Below are 26,552 nucleotides of genomic sequence, written 5' to 3' on the forward strand. Positions count from 1 at the left end.
GACCTCACCATTTATAAATATTTTGCAACACCAAGATACTGGTTACCACTGGCTGCAGGGAAGCAATTCTCTATGAAAATTAGGGAATTCCAATTTCGTACACTTCCTCATCACCCTGTCAAAGCTATTTGTGGCTGTGGATCCAGGATGACACTTGTCTCCATTACTGGGAACTATTTTGCCTTCTCACTTGTTTCATCGTGCCTTTGTCAGTAAACGCCTTTGGAATATAGCGCTTCAAATCGCACAGCCCAGCTGCACCCCGTGTTCACACTGCCATTCACGCTAACTGTCTGGAAGGGAAGACATTCCTCGGGGTCCTGAATGGATTTGTTAAAATCACCAGAGAGAAATAAACGTGTCGAAGGCAATTTTTTTTTTTCAAATACTGGCCTCGATTAATTTGAAATTACCCCAAGACAAGATGAAGGCTACGATGGCAATTACAGCCCAAACAGACCTGCAATGAAGCGAGCCTGCCCTTTCCCTTTTCTGAGTTGAAATGCAGCCTCACTCCTACACTTTCACATCCCAAACGCATCCACCTGGTGTCCACTGACACCAGCAAAGCCACTGGGCCACTGGACCTGACCCTCAAACCAGCCAAAGGTACTTCTTCCGCAGGAGGTGAAGAAGAGATTCTGTGAGTCCCACTGGGGTCAGACTGGCTGGTTTAAACTAAGTTCTGTGCAGCCTAAGACAATGTGCGCTTCCTCTCTGTGCCTCAGACCCCACCTCCCTTCGACAGGGAGGATTAAAGGAAGGGGCACAGGTAAAGTGCCTGGCACGCGCTTATCATTCTCGTATTATTCCAGCATTGTTATTACAGGTTGAAGAAAACACCGCTTACAATTGTTCTAGTGTGGACTGCTGTGAAGTTACTGCCCTTTCTAAATGTAAATAAAAATGATAAACCTATTAATAATGATTTTGCCTCTATCAACACAGACTAGGTTATCATTCAAGATAATAAGTACCACACAGTATATTGAGGAATGTCTTTCTGTCTATGTATATAGAACTATTATTTACCAGCTGAATAACAGGAATTATTGGGTAGTGTTTCAGGCATATTTTGAATACATCGGAACAAAGTCACCAGACTCAATTCGTCCCCAAAGACATGGACTTTTTTCCTCTGTATTAGGTGTCCCATGGCAAAGGTGTTATCGGTGTATAAAACCTGAGAAACAAACCAAAGAACTTTGTCAGAAGTCAGCACAAAATGGGAGGCACTGGACAGTGACAGCGGTATTAGGGTGGAACCTACCTGACCGTATATAAAGAAGTAACCCGTTTCTTTGACCAATATTTTATTCTCTTTTTCTTCTAGCGCTCTTCCTCTTTTAAAGCTGAGAAGCCATGGAACAAATGTGTAAGCTCCTACAATGAAGAGAATCATTCATAAGAAAAAACAACTGAGAAAAGCAGTTCTTCACCTCCACTTAGCTGCTAAACTAAGTCCGAAACCTAGAGGAGAATTTCATCTTTTAAAAAAAGGGGAAAAGAAGAGAAATCACAATCCTCCACTGGTTTCTCAGCCGTATTTACATACTCACCCAGGCAATTGTCAGATACAGGAACTTGAAAGCAAACACTTCATATGTAATGTCTGGGGTTTTGATTTCTTCTGTATTTCAGCAATTTTCAAAATATAGTCTGGTCTGGATGGGACAGTTTGAGGCCAAAAACATGGACAAACTGTCTCTGAATAACACAGCAAGAGAAATTTTTGGTTTTCCTTTGATTCTGTCGGGGAGGAAAAGATTTTCCTCTACCCTTCTTGGTTCTTCTGGCTGGTCTAAGAATTCAACTGACATGAGACAGATCAACAGGAGAAAATCACACAAAAGTTTAATAATATGCATACATGGGAGACTCCCAGGAAGACTGAGTAACCCCCCAAAGTGGGCAAAACAAATGTCTGCTGGGCCACCAGAGACAGTGGGACACAGAGTGGACTCTGGTCGCTAAGCCCTACCAGAGTCTCCCCCACTACCCTCAGCCCATATTCTTTGCAGACATCTCTCAGGATGGCTCTGTTCTAGGAACAAGTCCTCTATCCAAATTCTTTTAGGAACTTAAGGGGAGAGGTAACAAGAAAAACTTCCCGCGTCTTCTTAAAAATAATCGCTAAAAATAATCAGCCTAAATTAATCCTCATGTCAAAGAGACACATTTTGGGGCAGCAAATTTTGCTCCCCTCCAGTTCCCAGAAAGGAGGGAGTTTGTATGTGGAGAGTTTAGCGAAGAATATGGAGAGGAAGCCACCCTCTCCCCAACATGGCAATAAGACAGAGCTTAAGGAGAGGGAGAGAAATTACTGAGATGCAACCTCTCCTAGGAAATGGTCCAGGAATGTTGTGATACCCATCCGTAATGTTCAGGTTGAAGTGGTTTCTGTTCAATACACCCATTCTCCTCCACTATCCCTCAAATATCACTTGGGGAGTGGCAGGAGAGCCACGGTTCTCAAGAGTTGGATAAAGGGGCAGAGAGAAGACAGAGGCCAAAGAAATGCATGGGCAAAAGGGGTGCGGATGGCTGAGCCGGAATGCCCACTGAAAGAGTAAACACTGCTTTCCGGTGAATTCACACGCTAAGGTCACTGGAGCTCCCACCATCATGTTATGCATATAGTGGAGTAAACAGTGGACCCTGAGGCTAGGGGCTGGGAAATCTGGGGTATAAATAAAATGGCAGAAAGTAAGGGAAAAGAAGATTAGGGAAATGGCAGCACAAGAAAAAAATAGTAAAATGAAACTGGGGTCATCTAAAATCATATAAAAAATGTTCCCATATAATTGGCAATGTTGGACCACATGTGTCCCCAAGCGTCACCTTGGTCATAACAAAAAAAGAAACAAAATCAATAATAAAATTCAGAAGTCTACAAGACGGTATGACAGAAGCTCAAGAAAAGAACAACTTGTCCTCGATTGAGAATAAAGGAAATGTTCCCCTGCAGATTTTCCTAAGGCGGCGCCCTAGGATGCAATAGTTGACGATGCTTTCATGTTCATAAACACAATTTCTAAGTGGACAAGCCCGCTTCAATGGTGCCCCCAAGGCAAAACCATCCTACTTGAGCTTTTCCCAAATAGGATTCTCGAGGTAAGAATACAGAAGAAGAACCACATATTTTCTGAATATTTCTGAGGAATTAAGAACCTGAGTGGTCAAACAAAGCCACTATACTGTGAATTCAAGTTACAATGAAACAATTCCTTAAGGCAGCCCTCCAGGATCACATTCCACAGACAGAGGGAGGGAGCTGAGAGGGAGGGGTGGGTGGAGAGAGGAGAGAGGAAGCAGCAGGAGGGGACCCCACAGATCTCCACTCCTCTCCTGTGCTCCCCTGAATGGCTCCGTCTCTCAGGAGGAGTGAATGCTCCCCCCGACACATGAGGCAGGTCTGATCCCCCCAATCTGCTGTCCACAAAGACGGTCTCTGAGAAACCATTTCCTTAAATGAAAACTCTCCAGGGCCACACACTGGGTAATGACAGTCCATGAATAAAGATCTCCTCATTTACAAATAACAGAGGTAATCTCATCATCACCTGTTTTTATAAAATATTATTTCGGTGAAAAGATTATAATGACGTAGTTTTAAGTTCTGTTTAAATAAAGATCACGTGCCCAAAGCATTCTTTAAGGTAGAGTTCTGAAAACATGAGGAAAAATTAATATCATGGTTGTTATTATTGCAAAATGTAAGCTGATGACTGAACGTGATTGTTTTCATGGAAGTGATACTTATTTGGTACTCTGACCACAAAGGGCTTTCCTTCCCCTTCAAAACTATACCCATTATAGACTCTAATTTCTCTGAGCTTGGGGACTGTTTCTGTTTGGTTCCCTGCTGTTTCCCCAGGGCCTAAAATGATACCTGGCCCACAGCAGATGCAGCAAATATTTACTGAGTTAACTAATTCAACTTTAAACATAAAATAATTCAAAATGGTGGGGTGCTAGGCAATTAGTCACTAGCATTCGATTGTTTTTTAAAAGCATTTTATTACCTGGTTTCTGAAACTCTTGGAAATGAAACACCCTCCACTATAGAGGTAATATGAACTCTTGAAGTAAAACACATATTTCTAAAACTGCTTGTTTATATTGACTAGAGATATTGAGTGAAAAAATTTTTTTGCCATACCTGAAATTGATCCTCTCTTTCTTTACACAGTACTTACATCTATAAAATTAGCCAGTTCTTACCAAATTCCACTGCTGTATTGTCACAATAGAAAGAAAAACAAGTAGTTATTAGGTTTGTATTCTTATTTACTCTTTTGCTTTCGGCATTTCATCATACCTCGCTGGAAATATTCTTATTAAAGAGAGAGAGAGTATACATTTGCTTGTCTTTATATACTGTCTACGTTTCTCCTCCCAACCCCAGCCTCACACATGCGTGTGCGCGCGCGCGCGCGCGCACACACACACACACACACACACACGGATTACACTCCATTAGGCCAAGGCAATGACTATGCTGTAGTCACAGCTGGAAACTCAGACGCCAAGAATGGAGCCTAGCACACAGTATACACTCAATCAACATGTGCTGCTCCATGAAGTTTTAATTTAAGAAAACAGACTGAACAATTAATTACAAGCTGAAGTAGTTATAAACTTAAGCATAAATGTTATAATATGTCTCTACATCTTAAAATTCACTTAGGTTTTTTTGCCTGCTAGTTAGACCACAGACAGATGTTAACAAGAAAATATGTACTAAATGACTCCTCTGTAGGACGCTTATCTAAGCTAGTGTGAATCACTCCTTATAGTATCTAGGAATTCGGAAAGGAAAAATTTCAATGACCACAGATTCTTACATCTTCTCCTCACACACAGGAAAGCCCTAAAGTCATTAAACTGAGAGTCTATTCTTTGTGATTAGCAGTACTCTTTTGATGGTCGACTAAACATTCTTTTCCAGAAAAAAAAAAAATTAGATATATCCAGGTTCCTCCCTTGCCTTTTTGGAACTCTTTCTCACAGCTATCTGAGAGGCTGTCTCCCGGGCTATAGTCCTCAATAAGACACTGAATGAACTCCAACTCATAGATCTTATATTGTGTGTTTTTATTTCAGTCAGTGGAGGTAAATTCTAGGAGTATTAATGCTTAATTTTGCTAGTCAACAGCTAAAATACTGATATATCTTGGTATATAAAGTGTGAACTTCCCAGCTCCACTCAGCTTTAAATACTTGATGTATTTAAATGTTTTGGAAAAATTAATAAATTACTGTGTACATTAATATGTGAAATTAAATAAAAATAATGCCAGTGTTTAAATGTAAAAATAATTTACATGTATTTCTGAAAATGCCTGCTTTTGAAAGAGTAGATCTTTCCTGTACTGATATATATGAAAGACTTATAGATAAATTTTAGGACAAGAAATTTTTATAGGAAAATCAGATCTATTTCATTAATATTTGTTTTCTATTCTATTTTATGAATAGGAAATTTCCTCCCAGATAGTTATACCTCCAGTGTTATTTCCCACAGTAATTGAATATAGATGCTCCAGAGAGCAGCTTTCAATCACAGCTATCACAGTTGGTTACTGTTCCTGATTTTCTATTTTATTATCTTAAAACTCCTGGAAATAGTTTTAAGGGAGAAGATACTAATAATATTTTTTGAAGATAGATTAAATAAACCAATTTAAGAAATAGGGATTTTTAAAAAAGAAATAGGGATTTTTTTTTATTGAACAAATATAGTTTAGCAGTGAAATCCACGTAATCATATGCCTGATTCTGTAGATGAGGCAGGACTAGGAAAATCAAAAGAAACAGAAGCCAGACAGGCAGAGCCATGCAGGCTGAGCTACCAGAAGGGCAGTGAGAAGCCCTGTAGGGGCTGTGAGAAGTGGGGGAAAATGACTGTATCTGTGTTTTAGAAACATCTCTATGTGGTTACCAGGTAAGAAATGTGCAAAACTGGAGGCAAGGAAACCAGCCAAGGTGAGAGACGATGGTGGTTTATACTAGGATGGTGAAATGAAAATGAAGAAAAACAGATTCGTTCAAATTATATATATGAGGAACCACTGATAAAGTTTTGAGATTAACGTACTGACTTCGAGGAAGCCGTCAAGAATGACACTCAGAATTCCGGATTGAACAGCTGAAGACATGGTCAGCACTCACTGAAACAGGAGACACTGGAAAAAGACCAGACTTGGGGAAAAGTTCTAAAGAGTTGACGCTGATATGCCACCAAGATACTCAGGAAAAGATGTTAAGTAGACAGAGGTATATATATAGGCTTGGATCTCAGAAAAGTCATCTGGGCTAAAGATCTACATTTAAGCCGTCACACATGCATGTTAAGTGACAACACAGGAGGATTTAGGAATGCCAAAGAAATAAGAACGAAGACAATGGGACTGTGTCAGCGGTCTGAAAAACATCAATACTGAAGAAATTTAAGAATAATTTGCAAAGAAGTTTAAAAAGCAGTGGCCAAAAAAGCTAGGAACATGGTTGGAGAAACAAACCAAGAAAAGCACGTGTTTCAAAAAGAGGGAAATCATCAAGTGTCAAATTCTACTGTGAGATTAAATCTCATCATTGCCTCTGTGAAATAATTATGTTGAAAAACAGAACAAACGAGAGACTTCCACTATCAGTGATTGTGGAAATCACATCTCTCCTTTTTTACCTCCTGTAAATCCCATGAAAGAAACATAGATGTGTGTTCTCCAAAATAACTGCAAGGGATGCCCAAAGCAACTGAGATCACACTGAAGTTGAGCATAAAAGTGCAGAGAAGAAGCAAAGGAAATAGTCAATGGCCTGGAACAGCCAAGTTCACACAGAGTCAGCAAAATCAACTCGCTAAAGGTGACGAGGCCCGCACACACACACACAGAAATCTACACACAAACAAACAGCAAATGTCAATGTAAGCTAAAAGAATTTGGGAAATTAGGGGGGGATAGTGCTCACTTAAATGAAAGTAAAAGTTTCAGAAGGGAAAATAGGTTTCACACAGAACAAAATGAGATGGAAATTAAAAAAAGAGTTAAGAATTTGAGAAAAATTGTAAAACTATAGAATATAAAAGATAGGTAATGAATTACCAGCATATACATAATTGGAACCCAGAGAGACAAAACAAAAACAACAAAAAGTCAAGCAGAACAAGCACTTAGAGCTACTGCAGAATTAAAAGGCCCATTATGTGCCAGAGAAGGTTGATTCAGAGTTTTATTAGTTTCTTATTGCAGCTGTAACAAATTACCACAAACTTAGTGGCTTAAAACAACACACATTTATTATCTCCCGTTTGAAACATCAGAAGCCTCACTGGGCAAAAGTCAAGGTGTTGGCAAGTTGTGTTCTTTCTGGACGCTGGAATGTCCATCCCTTGCCTTTTCCAGCTTCTACAGTCTGCCTGCTTCCCTGGGCTTGTGGCCCTTCCTCTTCCCAGTCAGCAATCACAACATTCTGAACTCTGTTTTCATCGCCACATCACCTTCTGCGACTCTGACCCTGCTAACTCTCTCCTACAAGGACCTTTGTGATTATACTGGGACCACACGGATAATCCAGGATAATATGCCCGAATTCCTTATCTTAATCACATCTTCCAAGTCCCTTTTGCCAGGTGAGGTAAGAAACTCAGAGGTTTCAGGGATTACAGTGTGGACATGTCTGAGGAAATATTTTTCTACCCACCACAATAGTCTACCTTCAGATACATAATAAAATAAGTACTGAAACTTTAAGGTAAATATATACTTCTTTGTGTAACTAGGCAAGATAGTCAAGCCACTTATGAGAAGGAATTTTCTCTTACTTTAGTTTTCTTCAAAGTGCGTATAATGCCAAAGGCAAAAGACAGTGGAGAAATTCCTACAAGCTACCCAGGTAAAGACAGGGTAAACTGAGGATTTCACACCCAGGCATCTGTCCTTAAAGTATAAAAACTACAAGGAAACAGCTCTATTAATGCAAACACTAAGAGAGCATTGTTCTCCTGTGGCGATTTTGAATAAACTAGTAGAAAACAAAATCCCGGAAACTAAGATACGAATGAGGAAACCATAGCAAAAGGACTTGCAATGGGTATTGAACATATTTACCGTAAAAACACATAAAGAGGATGGTTTGATGATAAAGAATAGAACAGTTTTATGCCATGACAATGTAGAGATTATATAACTAGCAAATACTGAGAAGTAGTGGAGAAAAAAATGTTGACAGTAAAGTCATCAACTGCCTCATTTGTAACAGCTGGGGCTCAAAGCATATAAAGTTGAGAGATCAAGTAATAGAAATATAAACATCGTAACAGTATGCAGATAAGCATTAAGAAATGTAATACCACTATCCAAAAAATGGATGGTGGAGGACAGGAATGATAGAGAAAATAAAGAAAAATCATATTTAATTTTATTACAGACCAGAATAGACAATCTATATATTATCTAAAGATATAATTATAGATGTCAGAGTAACATCATGAAAAATGACGGAGTACAAAGCTCAAAAATAAGTCCCTTTGTGGAGGCAAGGCTATACAATGGAGAAAAGACAGTCTCTTCAATAAGTGGTGCTGGGAAAACTGGACAGCTACATGGAAAAGAATGAAATTAGAACACTCCCTAACACCATACACAAAAATAAACTCAAAATGGATTAAAGACCTAAATGTAAGACTGGACACTAAAACTCTTAGAGGAAAACATAGGCAGAACACTCTCTGACATAAATCACAGCAAGATCTTTTTGGATCCGCCTCCTAGAGTAATGGAAATAAAAACAAAAATAAACAAATGGGACCTAATGAAACTTCAAAGCTTTGGCATAGCAAAGGAAACCATAAACAAGACGAAAAGACAACCCTCAGAATGGGAGAAAATATTTGCAAATGAATCAACAAAGGATTAATCTCCAGAATTTACAAGCAGCTCATGCAGCTCCATATCAAAAAAACAAAGAACCCAATCCAAAAATGGGCAGAAGACCTAAATAGACATTTTCCCAAAAAAGACATACAGATGGCCAAGAAACACATGAAAGCTGTGCAACATCACTAATTATTAGAGAAATGCAAATCAAAACTACAATGAGGTATCACCTCACACCAGTTAGAATGGGCATCATCAGAAAATCTACAAACAACAAATGCGGGAGAGGGTGTGGAGAAAAGGGAACCGTCTTGCACTGTTGGTAGGAATGTCAATTGATACAGCCACTATGGAGAACAGTATGGAGGTTTCTTAAAAAACTAAAAATAGAATTACCATGTGACCCAGCAATCCCACTACTGGGCATATACCCAGAGAAAACCATAACTCAAAAAGACACATGCACGCCAATGTTCACTGCAGCAATATTTACAATAGCCAGGTCATGGAAGCAACCTAAATGCCCATCAACAGACGAATGGATAAAGAAGATGTGGTACATATATACAATGGAATATTACTCAGCCATAAAAAGGAACAAAACTGGGTCATTTGTAGAGACGTGGATGGACCTAAAGAGTGTCATACAGAGTGAAGTAAGTCAGAAAGAGAAAAACAAATATTGTATATTAACACATGTATGTGGAACCTAGAAAAATGGTACAGATGAACTGGTTTGCAGGGCAGAAATTGAGACACAGATGTAGAGAACAAACGTATGGACACCAAGGGGGGAAAGTGGCATTGGGGGTGGTAGTGGTGTGATGAATTGGGAGATTGGGATTGACATATATACACTAATATGTATAAAATGGATAACTAATAAGAACCTGCTGTATAAAAAAATAAATAAAATAAAATTCAAAAATCAAAAAAAGATAAAGAAAAGTCCCTTTGCTAAGGCAGCAATTAAACTTGCAAGAACTTACAGAACCCATGTTTTTGGATATATGAAATCTAGTAAAAAACTTATAGAAACCAAGGGAGTGTTTAATGAAACAAAAGGTGTAAATTTCAGTAAGAAAGTATTGTGGTATTTCTGCTTACTCATGTACCACCCCTCATTCTCCTGCTTAGTGGCAGACATGGAGATGGTGGCCTGAGTTCCAGTTGGTGTCTTGCTGATGCCAGGAAGTGCAATACTCACTTTGTTCTCAAAACATTGTGACTCTGGATTTTGACCTGCCTGGAGTTTCCATTTAGATGGGAGCAGCTCCTCAGGCTGGTGTCAGTCCAAAGCTTTACAGAAATACACTACCTGTAGCCACCTGTAACAAGGAACAGTGGACAGGGCAAGCAGCAGGCTGACAAAAAGCCTGAGAAGGATGAGGCTAAGGAGGAAGATACTTCAAGGAATAAGGGCTTTGAAGGGTTACCACATACACCAAGGAATCTGCAGTGGATTGTGCATGACCAGAGCAGGATGCATGTTCAGAAAACACCTGAAAGAACCCTAAGCTAACATCTCTAGTCGATCTTTGCTCTTTGCTCAAGCAGGATGGGAAGTCTAAGGCACAGTTGCTGGTAGCCTAGCTAAATGTTGGAGTGCCCCAACCCAGAGATAATCTGCTCAGAAAAAGGGAGTTTGGTTTTTGTTGTTGTTGTTGGTTTTGGTTTTGGTTCCTGGCATTAAAGTAAATCTCTATCAGGATTAGGATTGGAGATAAAAGAATCCCCAACAGGATTACTGCAGAGATAACAGAAAAAAGACTTCAGTGACCACACAGAACAAGGAGTACAGTTTATTTTTTAAAAAAATATTTTGGAAAATTCAATAAACAAATGGACAACTGCAGCCCACAACAATCAACAACAGCAAACCCTGGGGATGGGATTTCCAGACTTACCACACTGTAATATTCAAATTGTCCAATTTACAAAGAAAAATATAAAGCATACAAACAAACAGAAAATTATGGACCATTCACAGGGAAAAAAATTGGCAGAAACCATTCCTGAGGAAGCCCAGATACTGGACTTACTAGACAAAGATATTACATATTTTAAATATGTTTAAAGAGCTAAAGGACACCATGGACAGAGAACTTAAGAAAACTGGGAGAAAAGTGTATGAACAAATAGACACTATCAGTTAAGAGACAAAAATTATTGTAAAAGGAACCAAACTCTTTCTTTAAAAAGAAGTTGTGGAGCTAAAAATTAAAATAGCTGAAATAAAATTTTTACTGGAGAGGTTACACAGCAGAGTTCACCAGGCAGAAGACGGAATCGGCGAACTTGAATATAGGACAATTGAAATTATCCAGTCTGAGTAGAAGAAATAAAAAGGAATAAAAGGAAGTGAAAAGAGCATAAAGGACCCATAGGACACTCTCCTTCAGACTAATATATGCATTATAGGAGTCCCAGAAGGAGAAGAGAAAAAGGCAGAAAGAATATTTGAAAAAATAATGGCCGAACTCTTCCCAACTTTGTAGAAAGAATGAATCTACATATCCACAAAGCTGAATGAATTTCAAGGAGAATAAACTTAAAGAGATCCACACCAAGATGCATTATAACTAGCAGCTGAAAGACAAAGGCAAGCACAGAATTTCGAAAGTAGCAAGAGAAAAGCAATTCCTCAAGTACAAGGGGGTGCTCCATAAGATCAACAGCTGTTTTCTCACTTGAAACTATGTCATCAAAAGGCAGTGGGATGACATATTTAAGGTTCTGAATGATGCCAGTTAGATGGTAGAGTAGGGAGACTTACCTCTCATCCCTCCACAGAAGTGCTGATTTAACAATAATATTGTTATCAAAATACCGTGAAGAGACATTCAGGATCCAACTAAGAAGTAGAAGCAGCCTAGAGGAGCACAAACTGAGAAGCAGTCATATTTATACAGGTAAGAAAAGCAATTTCAATTTACTCACATCAGTCCCTCCTCCAGACAGGCTTAGCTCCACCCCAAGAAGACTGCCTCAAGCCCATGATTCTCGCATGGAGGGATGGTGAGGTTGGATTGTGCACAAGGCCTCAGGGCCTCCTAGGGTGCCTTCTGAGGAACTGGTTTCTATCTTGCCTCGTACTGAGCACTGAACAACCAAAGATCTTGGTCCCTTGAGACAGTTAGAAACAAAAAAGGGGAGTGCATCCCCTTATAGTCAGTGATTGTGGAAAAGCAGAGAACTGATACTTTTCCTCAGGAGGGAAGGAAGGACGCAAAGGGGCTTTGCTCCCAGCCCTAGAGTGACTAACACTGAGCACTGCTGACAGTGAAAGTGTATCCCAGTCAAAATCAGTCCAAGAAGATGGGGAGAAGTAGCTGCTTCTTCAAATGCACAGACAACAAAGCAAATCTACAAGGAATATGAGGAATCGAGAAAACACAACACAAAGGAAGAAAAAAAATCTCCAGTAAACAACCTGAGAGAAATGGCTATAATGAGTTGTAAATCACTTTTAACTCTAGTAAATATAAAAGTTAAAAGACAAAAGTATTTTTTTAAAAAAGAATTATGACTACAATAATGTGTTAATACATACACAAGATAAGCTGATGTAAGTTGTCACATTAACAAGCTAAAGTGTAGGGGAGGGAGAAGTAAAAGTGCAGTTCTGGGATAAGATCAAAGTTAAGTTGTTATTAGCTTAAAGTAGACTATTATCACTAGGTTGTTTTATGTAAACCCCATGGTCAGCAGAAATAAAAACCTGTAGTAGATACAAAAAATGTAAAGAGAATCAAAGCATACCACTACAAAAAATAATCAGAGAACACAGAGAAAGACATTAAGAGAGGAAGAAAGGAACAAATGAACTGTGAAACAGCCAGAAAACAATTAACAAAAGGGAAATAATAAGTCTTCATTATCAATAATTACTTTAAATGTAAATGGATTAAATTCCCCAGTCAAAACACACAGAGTGGCTGAATGGATTGGAAAGAACAAAATCCAATCATATGTTGCCTACAATAGACTCACTGTAGCTTTAAGGACACACATAGACTGAAAGTGAAGGGTTGGAAAACAATATTCCATTCGAATGGTAAACAAGAAATAAGAAGTGGCTTTTCTTAAATCAGACAAAATAGATTTTAAGTCAAAACCTGTCACATGAGACAAGGAGGGTCATTATGTAATGATAAATGGATCAATTCATCAAGGGGATATAACAAATATAAATATATATGCACTCAACAGTGGAGCTCCTAAATATGTAAAACAAATATTAACAGATCTGAAAGAAGAAATAGACAGCAATACAACAACAATAGGATAATTCAGTACCCCATTTTCAACAACGGATAGATCACCCAAAAGAAAATCAGTAAGGATATAGCATACTTGAACAACCCTACAGACTAAATGAACTTAACAGATATATAGAGAACATTCTAGCCTACTGTAGCAAAATATACATTCTTAAGTGCACAAGGAAAATTCTCTAAGATAGATGAAATGTTAGGACACAAAATAAGTCTTAACAAATTAAAGGAGACTGAAATCATATCAAGCATCTTTTCCAACTAAAATGGTATGAAACCAGAAATCAGTAACAGGAGAACATTTGAAAAACTCACAAATATGTGGAAATTAAACAATACACTCCTGAACAACCAGGGAGTCAAAAAAGAAATCAAAAGGCAAATCAAAAAATATCTTAAGACAAATAAAAATGAAAACACAACATACCAAAACTTATAGGATGCAGTAAAGCAGTACTGCTGCAGTGTCCACACACACTAACATTTACACGTTCAAGGTTTACTGGCATCACAACGCATCAGCCCAAATGGCAAAGCACCCAGATAAGCACCCAGATCTTCCAAGGAGGATCAATGTAGAGCAGCCACCACGCCAGGAAGATCATAACACTCTGTGAAATTCAAGCTCACAATGGAGTAGCAGCTGCATATTTTTGCATGATTTATAGCATTTTTGGTTTCGGGCAAATGTGTAAAACAAACCTTTTCCAAGTTGTATTTTTTAATTGGTCCTTAGGGTCTTCTTCTGGCTCTATTTTAATTCTTAGGGAACAATTTACTACCTAATAAAAGTTGCAAACATATGACTTTGGAAAATGCAGAACAATAAATAATAAGAGAATTTCAAATAGTTTATTATTTGGGTTACATTTAGGACAATTAAAGTCACATAGAAAAATAGAGATGAAAGGTAGCATTCCCAGGAATCACTGCAAAGGCCAATCCAAATTCATTATCTTTCTTGTGTCTCCACTCCTGGCCCCCAGCTTAACTTCCTGACACTTCTGAACTCCCCCTTGTGGTTCACAACCCAAATATTCCCTTGCCCCCCCGCCTGCTTTATTTTTCTCCATACCATTTAATGTTATCATTCTACATTTTACTCGTTCATTTGTTTGCTTTTCTGTTTTCCCTTCATGAGAAGGTAAATTCCATAAAAATGAGGACCTATATATATGTTTCACTGCTGAGCCCCAACACCCACACAGTAACTGGAGCACTGTATGTTTTTAACCAGTATATGTAAAATATAAAGCAACAATTTCACACTGGAGATTTGTCACAAAAATGTTATATTTGTACATATACTTATTGATAAATTAATATAAAATGTATGTTCAGTTTTATCTTCTTCCTATTGTAATATTCTACAACCTAATATAACAGAGAATGAATGTTTGTGAAGAGGATCTTGAGGCACCATAGAGGCCAAAATCATTTCTAAATAATAAAATACTGAATTTGATTTAGTACTGATTTTGCCTTATCATGTGCTACTTATTTAAAATTTGTACGTATTAGTATCCTTAAGGTAATTCTGTTAGGTTATTACGTTAGCCTAAATATTTACTCCCCAATCATTTTAAATAAATTTATTATTTTAAATCTGATTGTAAGAAATTTTGAGGCAGATAGGTGATTTGAGATGGAGTTTGAATACAATCTTTAGACTTGAAATGTACAGGTAATTGGACTGAATTGAATTCTAAGTGGAAACGTTCCTGGGAATATTTTATTACCTTTTCGTATGGTAGGCGTGTCACTGTCTGCAATCAATTGCAAGCAGTCTTGAGTGACTGAAAAGCAAAAATATATCATTTTAGCTACTTGAATAGAAATAGTAAGGGAATAAAGATGACCAAGAATACAGAGCTGTAAACCCACTCTTCCAGTGACACCAAATCAGTTATACTTTCTATATTGCTTGTATGCTCTTCTTAAAATTACTATAGGAAATGTGCCCACAGGTTCTTAATATAACTCGTACTTGAAATACAATATGTACTTGAAATTCAAGCTTTAGAAAAACTCTATATACTGTTGAAATACAGTAAGTATATTATCTGAACAGTTTAGCTTAACTTATTCTAAAATGTTATGCCTGTATAGAAAGCAAGTTTAGCCACTGTCATTTGTTTTTCAATTCTCTCAAATACACAAGCCAAATTATCAGATTACTCTAAAATGATTTTTTGTTTTAAAAAATCTAACATTAAGTAACAACTCACTAGTACTGAAACTATCACTATTAACATTACTGAAAATAAAAATAATTGCTAAAATGCATTGAGCTAACATAAATCCAGGCAACTTCACAAAAATTCCAAGATTTACATACTGGAAACTACGTCATGGAAAGTGTAAACAACCTGTCCAGTCCCCAGGGATAGAAAGTGACAGGGCCAGAATTTAATCACGCCTGTTTCACTGTGGAACCAAAGTCAGGCTTTTGGTAAAATGTTTTGGACTAGAAAGAGAAAGAGAGCTACAACGTCTTTTTAGGATAAAATGGAAGATTTCCCTGACACTGCATCACCAGTAAAGCTTCTGGGAAGCATCAATTCACATCACACATCACATATAGAATACAACACAGAGTATTCCAAAGAATACGTAACTACGCTAATAAATAAAGACAATGCCTTCGGGTAACAGCAAAATAGGTACACTGCCTGTAGGAAAAGGAAACAAAGCAGCAAAGATCTACGGTAAACATGGAACATGAACCTAAGTATATGCCTATTTTAAATTAAGAAAATATTAGTTTAGGTCGTTTATTATATAGCAAGTATTTTATTCTGCATTGAAGTAATGCTTTAAAAACATGCTTCGCAATGTATACACTTCAGGAGCTTATTAACACAGTGGAGAGTTCCTGCTGCAAGTCACTAATGGAAAACGTGGAATAACAGATGTAATAATTATGTAATATTCTGAAGCTGTGCAAATGCATAGGCCTAAAAAGAATACTGTTACAGGCAGTGATCACATACGAAAATCTGCTAAGAAACTTCCCTGGTATTTAAAGGTAGAACTATAATGATAAAAACTGCAATTCCTTTATAACCACGAGACTTTTCTAACACATTTTTATGTTAATGCGATGGTTTGGATAGGAGCACAACATTTTGGCCACCTTGTGGTTCTTTTATTGACCTGGAAAACAATGGCAGCGATGTCTATGCCACAGGGAAATGTGACTCATCACTGCAGTTACTATGGCAGACCCTCTGCCACAGAAAATATGGAAAAGCATCGTAACAGGCAGAATAGCTGTGAATAAGGATAGCTTGAAAGAAAGGAACCACAGAACATCCAAAGCAGCCAAAGTCTGAAAAGCACAAGGTCTAGAGTCACCATATTAAACCTATTTTTCTAACAAACACTTCTTGAGGAATTACTACATACAAGGCACCATGATAAGTTTTGTGAGGGATGCAAGGGCCAATCAGAGCGTGAAAAGCTCTAATCTTTCCTCCACAATGAAAAAGAAGAGGATCTTGACGAAAGTCAAAGTTTAATTTCCAAATTTTCCATCTTTCCTTTGTCATGTGCATGCATATTGTAAAGATTAAGTGAGATAATACATCTGAAACATTTAGTACTGTACTTGGGACATAATAATTGCAAAGTCAATCTTGGCTATTATTAGTGGTATTGTTCTTAGTAGCATCGAACCAAATAAACTGGGAACACAAGGGAAGGACATTAGGAGAGCAAGAAGACCAAGTGAAGCTGATACAGGGCCCAAGGAAATACTAGAAATACTATTTCTTGGCCACACGAGGCACCTGGGATCTTAGTTCCCCAGCCAGGTATCCAACACTTGCCCCCTGCACCCCTGCAGTGGAAACGCAGAGTCTTAACCTCTGGACCGCCAGGGAAGTCCCTAGAAATACTATTCCAATTAGCCCTCTCCTTGACTGTTTCCACAAACTCCTGTGGGAGACTTACCTTTTCTATTTAGACAGAAAGGGGTTTACCTAATGAGTGCTGCCTGGAAACTACCAAACTGATACGAAAGTATCTGAATTTTAAGGAAATTTGATATCTATTATCAACTTATCTCCAGTTCAGTCTTTGAGGACTCTCTTTCCAATTCAACATAGATCTGATTTTAGACTATAGATTATTGCTCACAAAAAGTTGGCCAAGAGAGCAGTACTCTTTTTGTATCTCCCAATAGCATAGATATCCAACCACAGTAGTTTTGCGAATGCATAGTCTAATATAAGAAATATAATATTGATAACAATTGTAGTATTAATTGACTGTGTTTGGTTTTCAAATGCCTTTCACACATCTTTCCTGCTGCTACAGTTGAGGGGAATTATACAAGAGTTTGAGAATGGTTTATCTTTTTAACTAAGCAAGGCAGTAGCATACATTAAAACATTTCTGTGTCAATGGGGAGACACATATTTCTAAATATATATATATATGTATATATATCTCATATTATAATGATGTGAGAACCACAGATAATTAATCTTAAGTACATTTTTACAGCATAAGAAAATTTACTCATATTAAACCATGTGAAAAATATTTCTAAAAACAAAACATTATATTGATGACAAAACTAGCTTACAAAAGAGAATTCCTACAATAAGAACTTTTAGACAAAAGTCATTTTCTATTGCTCAATATTTGATATAATAAAATCCAACCAACTTCACAATTAGAATAGTGGTTGGACTGACTGAGATTGAAAGCCACCTTTTAAAGTGGCTTTTAATCAGGAAAAGAGATTTATAGGTTTATGGAATTGCTAATATCTGTTGTATTGTTTTCTGCGTTGAAACCAAACCTTTTCAGACTGGAATCCAGTTTATTATACATTATTTCCACAAAGCTAAATCTAATAGAAACTACCGTAAATAATGCAATTATTGCAGATTATGCGTGGTTCCCATGAAAAGCATCCCACATGAGCTTTTCCCATTACTCGTGTCCTGTCCATATGACCTACACCCACTAACTCCCATATTTCTCACTCATCTCATTCAAGAAGCTTCTTCTAAGCTCTTCAGTCTGAGTGAGACGCCCTTCCTTCATCTTCTTTTATCTTTCTTCTTTTTTCTGTTGCCTTACTTATTACATTGTACATTTTTTCAAGAATGACGACTCTGGAGATGATGCCTCTCTTCATTTCTGTAGAGCTTTCATTCAGTACATGGAAGCCATGACAAATGTAGGAGTTGGAATTTTCTTGAGCTAGTTTTGAATAAATCATCAGTGGCTGGAATAGTTAGTTAAGAGAAATCCCTTACAGATCTAAATATTGACCTAATGCTGGACATAGATTTATGAAGAAATCAAAGAAATCATGGTTTTAGGATAAACATTTCTACTGGAATGGGAAGACAAAATTTTAGGGGTGGAAACTGGATTATAAAGTTTTACTTGATCAGGGATAAGCAGTTTGTGTAACTGGCAACATTTATTAAGTTACTTATTGGTAACTTACAAAAACAATGAATTGAGAGAGTTTTGAAAGAATTTCTAGAGAGCTAGGTTGAGAAGTCTGTATCTGACTTACTAGAAAATAGAAAAAAATATTAGGAATTCTTAATCTTGAGAGGGGCTTGCCTGATACCTGTTGTGCCTGAGAAAGACAATACATGTGTCTATGTGTAGAATGAACTGCTGTAAAGGGAGAATGAAAGCCAAGGTTCAGCTCTTGACTGGTAATAAATATAATATGTGGGTGATTTGGTCTAAAATGCAATTACATAAGTGAAGCACCCAAGACAAACTGTGAAAAAAATTTAAAAGTTTCTGACTAATGAGTATATGTGCTTGAAGGAGAATTAAAAACTAATAATAAAAGCACGTTTTCAATTCTGGGGAATTCACAAAGATGGCAGCACTATAATGGCCTTGGGGAAGTGAGAAAGAGGTGCTGAATTTTTGGAGGGCTTGGAATGAAGCTGATAAAGTAAAAATAAATATAACGGATAGAAGTAAAGAAATACATTTGAATTGAAGATTTTCTATGTGTATACATGCACAGAAAGAGTCTTGACGTGAACTGGAAGTTGCCATGTACCACTCATAATATAATCATGTTCTATGACTAAAGTAAGGCAGGATATGTAAGAAGGCAGCCCTCTGGATAGCCTCATAAGAGTAAAGTAACAAAGGCAAAAAACCCCCCAAAAATACCATCTTCATCTAATGTTTAATTTTGCAAATGATCAAATATTTTAACTTAAAATTACCAATTTTATAGTTGTCATCATCTCCACAGGATATGTTTTTTCTTCGGTCATGACTTCTTTGCATTATTTTAGGATATTTCACTTTATTTATTTATTTTTTAATTTATTTTTTTGCGGTACGCGGGCCTCTCACTGTTGTGGCCTCTCCCCTTGCGGAGCACAGGCTCCGGATGCGCAGGCTCAGCGGCCATGGCTCACGGGCCCAGCAGCTCCGCGGCATGTGGGATCTTCCCGGAGCGGGGCACGAACCCGCGTCCCCTGCATCGGCAGGCGGACTCTCAACCACTGAGCCACCAGGGAAGCCCAGGATATTTCACTTTATTAATGACGCATACTCAGAAGGCACTGGGTATCACTAACTTACCAGTGAAGGACATTAGTTTCATAACACAACGTGCAAACAGCTCTGAAGTCAAGGAAGGTAAAACCAAAAATAGAAATACACCTGAATACCTGGAGAAAGGTAGCAATAAATTGCACAGTTGGCTGTTACATTTTCAACTCCCGCTTGGACATTCCCACCTGAACGCCATAGTGATACCTCAAGCTTCATCTGCCTCAAATCTATTTCTTGATCTTCTCCACACACACTCACCTCTCACTCCTTCTCTGTTTTCTCTCTTAGTGGATATATAACTGTCCTCTGAGTTGCCCAAACTAGAAACTTTATAAACATGCCTTATTTCTTCCTCCTCAATCTTGAAATTCAACTAATAACCAAGTTCTAATGGTTTGAACTTTTAACTTTCGTTCAATTAAGATTTCATCTCTCATTCATCCATTCAACAATTTTACTGAGCACTAAATTTGTGTCACATGTTGCACTTAGGGATACCAAAAAAAAAGGAGATATAATTCCTATCCCCATGGAGCTTACAATCTAGTGGGAAGAACAGGCATGAATCAGTAGCACCAAAACAGAATTAAAATTGCAACTGTAAGAGAGATACAGTGCCTAGATGTCTGTTCCAATGAGGAAGGCTTCTTTGAATGGTGGCAAGTTTGGCTGAAGGAGAGAGAGAGAGAGAGAGAGAGAGAGACAGAGACAGAGACAGAGACAGAGAGACAGAGAGAGAAAGAGGGAGAAATGGGAAGATGGAGAGCATCGTAGCCTAAATTCAGATCTTTACCCTCACCATTCTTCACAATTACCTTAGTCTACCTAGTTGTGCCTCTTCCATTTTCTACAATTCCTAGTCCATCACTTGCATTTCCTCCAGAATTATCTTCCTAAACCCAAATCCTATCTTGTCCTTATCATGTTTATAATTCCTTCAAAGGATTTCTTTGCACACAAAATCCAAGCCTACCTGCACAGCCTCATGACCCTCCTCTCTCACCCCCGCTGTACTTAAACACACCTTCTCAGAACAGGAGGTCGGCTTCATGTTTCCAGGACCTTGTATCTGCCATTCCCTACGGCTAAATATTCCTCACCTTTCCAACTGGTGAAACCTCATTCATGCTTCAGGGCTCAGGCCACATATCAAATCTTTCCCTGATCCTTCTAGCTAAATATTTGATGCCATTACACTTTGTACGTACATCTATTGAAATACATTTCACTATATGTACTAATTGTTTCTATAACTGCTTCCATCCCTAGACTGTGAGTCACTTCATATTAAGGGCCATCATTTACAAATTTGCAGTGTCTGATTTACAGCACATTAAAAAAAAATCTGTGGAACAATTTAGAAAAGAAAGTAGACATCATACCAACATCTAACCTTTCCAAATAATTTTTAAAAAACCCATCCTTACATCCAAATTTATAAGACGTTAAATCAAATTAAATTAATGTTTTAGGGAAAATAGGTCCCATTAAAAAAAAAAACCTATGTCCATGATGTCTGAACTCTGTAACAATAAATCTTTGGGTCCATGGTTTTATGGAAAACATTCTTCATAACGAATAATCTCAATAAATTTTTGAAACGTCATCCATAGAACTGTAGCATGCTATAATATTTTTTAAAGTAAATGGTTTTGTGCTATTTCTCTAGAATTTCTTACTCTCTAGTTGCCAGAAGAAGCTCTAGGGTAGTAGATAGAAGAGAAAAAAGATGAGCTGAAGTGTAGCTTCACAACTTGTGTCAGCAGATACCATGAAGCAGTTATTTTCCATTTCTTTGTCTACCTGACACAGGATAGTCAGAGGAGAGGGATGGAGAGGAGAAGAGGAAAGCCTGAACTTCAATCAATCAACATTTGCAAAAATCCCCAAGGAGATGGCCGCTTACTATAATAAGGTCTCTTCTTGTATTTTTTCTATTTCCTGTTTTATTACTGTTACCATACCCTGGATACACTCTCCTCTTACCCACATCTACTCAACCTTTAAAACCCAGCTCAGCTCTTCTCGACCATGGTCTAGATAATCTTTCAGTCTGTGATCTCCACTACTGACATCCTGTGATTCCATAACTAGCTATCCTTCTCACTGGTAATAATACTAATAATAATTTAGGCTTCTCCAGGATCCAATAACTTTTCTCAAAACTGGTGCTTTATTTGAACATTAAGCACATATAGCTCACGTGATCAAAAAAGCTCAGAATTTATAGTCGAGATAATAAATTCAACCTTAGTTCTTAAACCAATTAGCTATTTAATCATGAGATTGACACAATTTTGAAATATTTTTTCTTATCTGTAAACTGAAAAAAACTATCTATTTCATAGTGTTGTGAGAATTAGTTGAAGGCATAATTTGCATGTGTTTTGTAAAGGCAAAAGACATTGTTATCTTTTAATTATTTATTATCTTGAAATTTACATTAGTTTTTTGAAACTTCTCCAACTCAGTACTGGGTTTCTGAAAAGAGGGGTTGGCTGTGCCTGCTTCAGTTCTCTCACCTAAAATGAAGACAATAATGCCAGCACTGCAGGGTTACGAAGAGGGCAAATGATAATCATAGGCCCACAGGGCCTAACCCAGAGCTTTCACATGGACCGTACTCGGCTAATTTCATTTCATTTCTCTCCCCTTTTCTGCATATTCTGGACAGCCTACCTCAGAGCTTTGCACAGTAGGTGTCTCCTCTATTTTGAGAAGAGTCTGTTTCTTCTCTCTCAGAATGGGGATACTTTTGGGGTTTTTTTGATATGTCCTTTGAGGAATTTTTATTTTTTTAACATCTTTATTGGAGTATAATTGCTTTACAGTAGTGTGTTAGCTTCTGCTGTATAACAAAGTGAATCAGCTATACGTATACCTATATCCCCATATCCCCTCCCCCTTGCGTCTCCCTCCCACCCTCCCTATCCCACCCCCTAGGTGGTCACAAAGCACGGAGCTGATTTCCCTGTGCTATGCGGCTGCTTCCCACTAGGTACCTATTTTACATTTGGGAGTGTATATATGTCCATGCCACTCTCTCACTTCGTCCCAGCTTACCCTTCCCCTTCCCCGTGTCCTCAAGTCCATTCTCTACGTCTGCGTCTTTATTCCTGTCCTGCCCCTAGGTTCATCAGAACCATTTTTTTTTTTTTAGATTCCATATATATGTGTTAGCATACGGTATTTGTTTTTCTCTTTCTGACTTACTTCACTCTGTATGACAGACTCTAGGTCCATCCGTCTCACTACAAATAACTCAATTTCGTTTCTTTTTATGGCTGAGTACTATTCCATTGTATAAATGTGCCACATCTTCTTGATCCATTCATCTGTCTGCGGACACTTAGGTTGCTTCCACGTCCTGCCTATTGTAAATAGTGCTGCAATGAATATTGTGGAACATGACTCTTTTCGAATTACGGTTTTCTTAGGGTATATGCCCCGTAATGGGATTGCTGGGTCGTATGGTAATTCTATTTTTAGTTTTTTAAGGAACCTCCATACTGTTCTCCATAGTGGCTGTATCAATTTACATTCCCACCAACAGTGCAAGAGTGTTCCCTTTTCTCCACACCCTCTCCAGCATTTATTGTTTCTAGATTTTTTGATGATGCCCATTCTGACCCGTGTGAGGTGATACCTCATTGTAGTTTTGACTTGCATTTCTCTAATGATTAGTGATGCTGAGCATCCTTTCATGTGTTTGCTGGCCATCTGTATGTCGTCTTTGGAGAAGTGTCTATTTAGGTCAAAGAAAATCCCACCACAACAAAAGAGCAGCTGCCCAACGCAGATACTGTAAGTAGGACTTGACCTATAAAAAGCATAATTAACTGTTAAAACTAATATCACCCATTTCTACGAACTATTAACGAGAATGCGTCCCTCGACGTTATGAATTTATTGTTAAAATACCTGGAATGTCTGCAATTTTTTTAAATGTTGAAACAATAAAGAATTATTGAGCTTTCAGGGATTAGATAGAAAGACTTACCCTGGCCTCCCTACTTAAAATACAGACATGTCCTCTTACCCTTCTTCACCCTTAACTCTGCTGGTTCTCTTAACCCTGTCCTAAAATTTTCACTTTTGCAATGTATTTGACATTTTCTAGTATTATAATTTCCTCATTAATTATGTTTATTGATTATTTTCTATGGCTTTCCACCTCACTGCAATGTAATCTCCAATGCACGGGAAACTTTTATCTGTTTGTCTTATAATCAATACCCAACAACTAGAACAGTGCTTGGACCTCCTATAGGTCAGGGAAGGTTGGAAGAGATACAACATCGCCTCTGGCTTCACTGGTTGATTCGCTTCCTGGCTCTTCTGTTTCCCAAAACTTTAAACTTGATAAGAACAGGGTTCAAAGGTTTGGTTACCAGGTCACTATTTTCATTTTAAATACTTTTGTGGAAATTGGACAGGATCCAGCTCTTGCAACACTGAAAAGAAGGCTCTCCTTATTTAAAGCAGGGGAAAAGAAAAATAACACTCAGGGAAGATTCTGGTCAAAGGTCACCATGACAGCAGCCAGCTGTTTCTGTTCTAGGAAGGAACACACCCTTGCTGGGTAAGAGGCTGCCGTTAGCCTCATCTGGGGACAAACTGGATGGCTAAGTTATACACTGCATGCTTTTAACACTCACTTTACAGCCTTGTAAGTTACAGCTGAGCCCGAAATGCCGATGAAGCAAAGACTGGATGTTACAAACCCCTAAGACACCCCATCTTTTCTTGCAAAGGAAATGCACTATGGATTTCAAGAAAGAAATATTAATATTTCAAAAATATTAATAGTATTGATATCTTTATGTTTAACAACAAAAATGTTTACCCCAGAGAAATACTTTAGTTATCCTCTTAGGTGTTAACTTATGTGCATTATATTCAAAACTCTGATTTTTAAAAACTATTAAATGCATTCTGGTGTCCTGGATGGCTCCCGGAACATGGTAAGACCTTAGCAGAAAAGCTGGTGAAATTCAAATAAAGTCGGGAGTTCAGTTAAATCCTAATGTTGGTCTCTAAGTTGTGACAAAGGTACCATGGTAACATAAGATGTTAACATTAGGGGAAACGGCATGAGGGATATATGGCAGCTCACGGCACTGTTATTGCAACTTTCCTGTAATTCTAAAATAATTTCAAACTAAAACGTTTATTTAAAAACGGAGAAAAATAAAGTAGATTGATCAGAATTTTACAATAAATATTTGAAAGATAAAATATGGGCAAATTTTTCTGCTCTTGTTTTTATATTTCTTTGAAATGCTCATGCTTTCACCACTTCATGACTTTTTTTGTTTTTTGTTTTTTTTTAGCTGTTTGGCTGTGCCATGCAGCACGGGGATCTTAGTTCCCCGACCAGGGATAGAACCTGCACCCCCTTCACTGAGAGCACAGAGTCTTAAGCCTGGACTGCCAGGGAAGTCCCTTTCACCACTATTTTTAATATTACAGTTGAGATGAGTATAATAAACATTATTAATAAAAAAATAATTTTTGTCTTTCTATAATCTAAAATACATGGGTTTCTGATAACTTAAATTCCCTACTGAATAACAAGGGAAAAAATGAAAGGTCACCTAGTTTTATTAATAAACTGTTTTAATTCAGTAGGAACCCATTTGGAAGAATTCACTTTCTTGATGGACTCTGAAGATGCTTATCTTTAGATTCTTGAAATGAATAGAATTATAGTTAAGTGCAGGTTCAAAACGTGGGTCATCATGATTTCATCTGTGAAGAAATTTTCATGCGCAATATTTTCAAAGCCATGTCACTTAAGTGTTTTTGTTTTTGTTTTTTTTTCTAATTGGGACTATCTCCAAATACACTTATGGGCTTAAAAGTGAATTTTTGGCTATTGTAAGCCATTTGGCAATTTAAATCCTGGATTTCCCCACATTTCTGTTTGTTATATTATAATCATAAATTATCTTATGAAACACATGAAACTTACTGAGACTTTCATTTGAAACACAACATAATTAAGAAAAACAAAACTGGAGCCACAGCGCCAAATTCTAGAATGAAGTCAAAGCAGCACGTTTACTCCGGGGGTGGTCTGCAAGAAATACTAAATGGGTGTGTAGGCTGACGGTGATGTCTGCCCTTCACCTACTGCTGTTCAGCTTGTGAATTTCACTGACCTGTGTCCTGAAGATACATGCCCTTTTCTGTGTGTAAATAATACGTCAATTAAAATTTTAAAGAATTAAGCTAAAAACCCAGGAAATTATAGTTAAAGAAGCTGCTGAATATGGGAGCTTCTCTATGACTTTTCAATGAGCCCAAACAGTGCCTCTACCTGGTGCACCAACAGAGTCTGAGGCAAGGGGTTTCCAGACTGCCCCTGCGACTTTAGCCTTATGATCATGCTCATTCTTTGGTTAATTAGTTATTTTAAAGGTCAAGTTAAAAAAAATTCATAAGATGGCCTTTGATCAAAACCTGACAAATGAAGAAATATGGGAAAATCCCTTCCCCCTAAAAATGATACCAAATCATTCTATCTTATTTGATATTGAGCCCAAAACTGATGAACACATATTCGTGGAATATCTACAGGGTGCAAGTGTCATGATGAATATACAAAAGGAGAAATAGGACCAGACCACAGAAGTCTCTACTCTTTAGTTGAACAGACGGGGTATACACAAATGAAAAGAAAACCACCTTCCTAGGTAATAGGTGATGAGTATCAAATACCAATGCAATAACTAGGCTTGCTGTGTGCTGGGGAGGTTCGACTTTCTAGCCCACGGCATACTGGAATTTACTTACAAACTGAATATCCACACAATAAAAATTGAGATGC

The 26,552-nt window shown here is 37.7% G+C and overlaps 1 protein-coding gene across 2 annotated transcripts in view; it reads right to left on the reverse strand.

Annotated features, from left to right (window-relative positions):
- Positions 1–26,552, reverse strand: part of TNFSF13B (TNF superfamily member 13b) — a 40,276-nt gene that overhangs the window by 3,656 nt on the left and 10,068 nt on the right. The window contains exons 4-6 of one of the 2 annotated variants that reach the window (XM_067713485.1): positions 14,899–14,955; positions 1,271–1,383; positions 1,033–1,183 (exon numbers count right to left, since the gene is read on the reverse strand). In XM_067713485.1, coding sequence (XP_067569586.1) covers positions 1,033–1,183; positions 1,271–1,383; positions 14,899–14,955 — 321 coding nt within the window. The remainder of the gene's footprint in view (positions 1–1,032; positions 1,184–1,270; positions 1,384–14,898; positions 14,956–26,552) is intronic. The other variant, XM_067713486.1, reaches the window with a different exon arrangement.

Source organism: Pseudorca crassidens, chromosome 18, assembly GCF_039906515.1.
Source record: "Pseudorca crassidens isolate mPseCra1 chromosome 18, mPseCra1.hap1, whole genome shotgun sequence".
NCBI lineage: Eukaryota > Metazoa > Chordata > Mammalia > Artiodactyla > Delphinidae > Pseudorca > Pseudorca crassidens.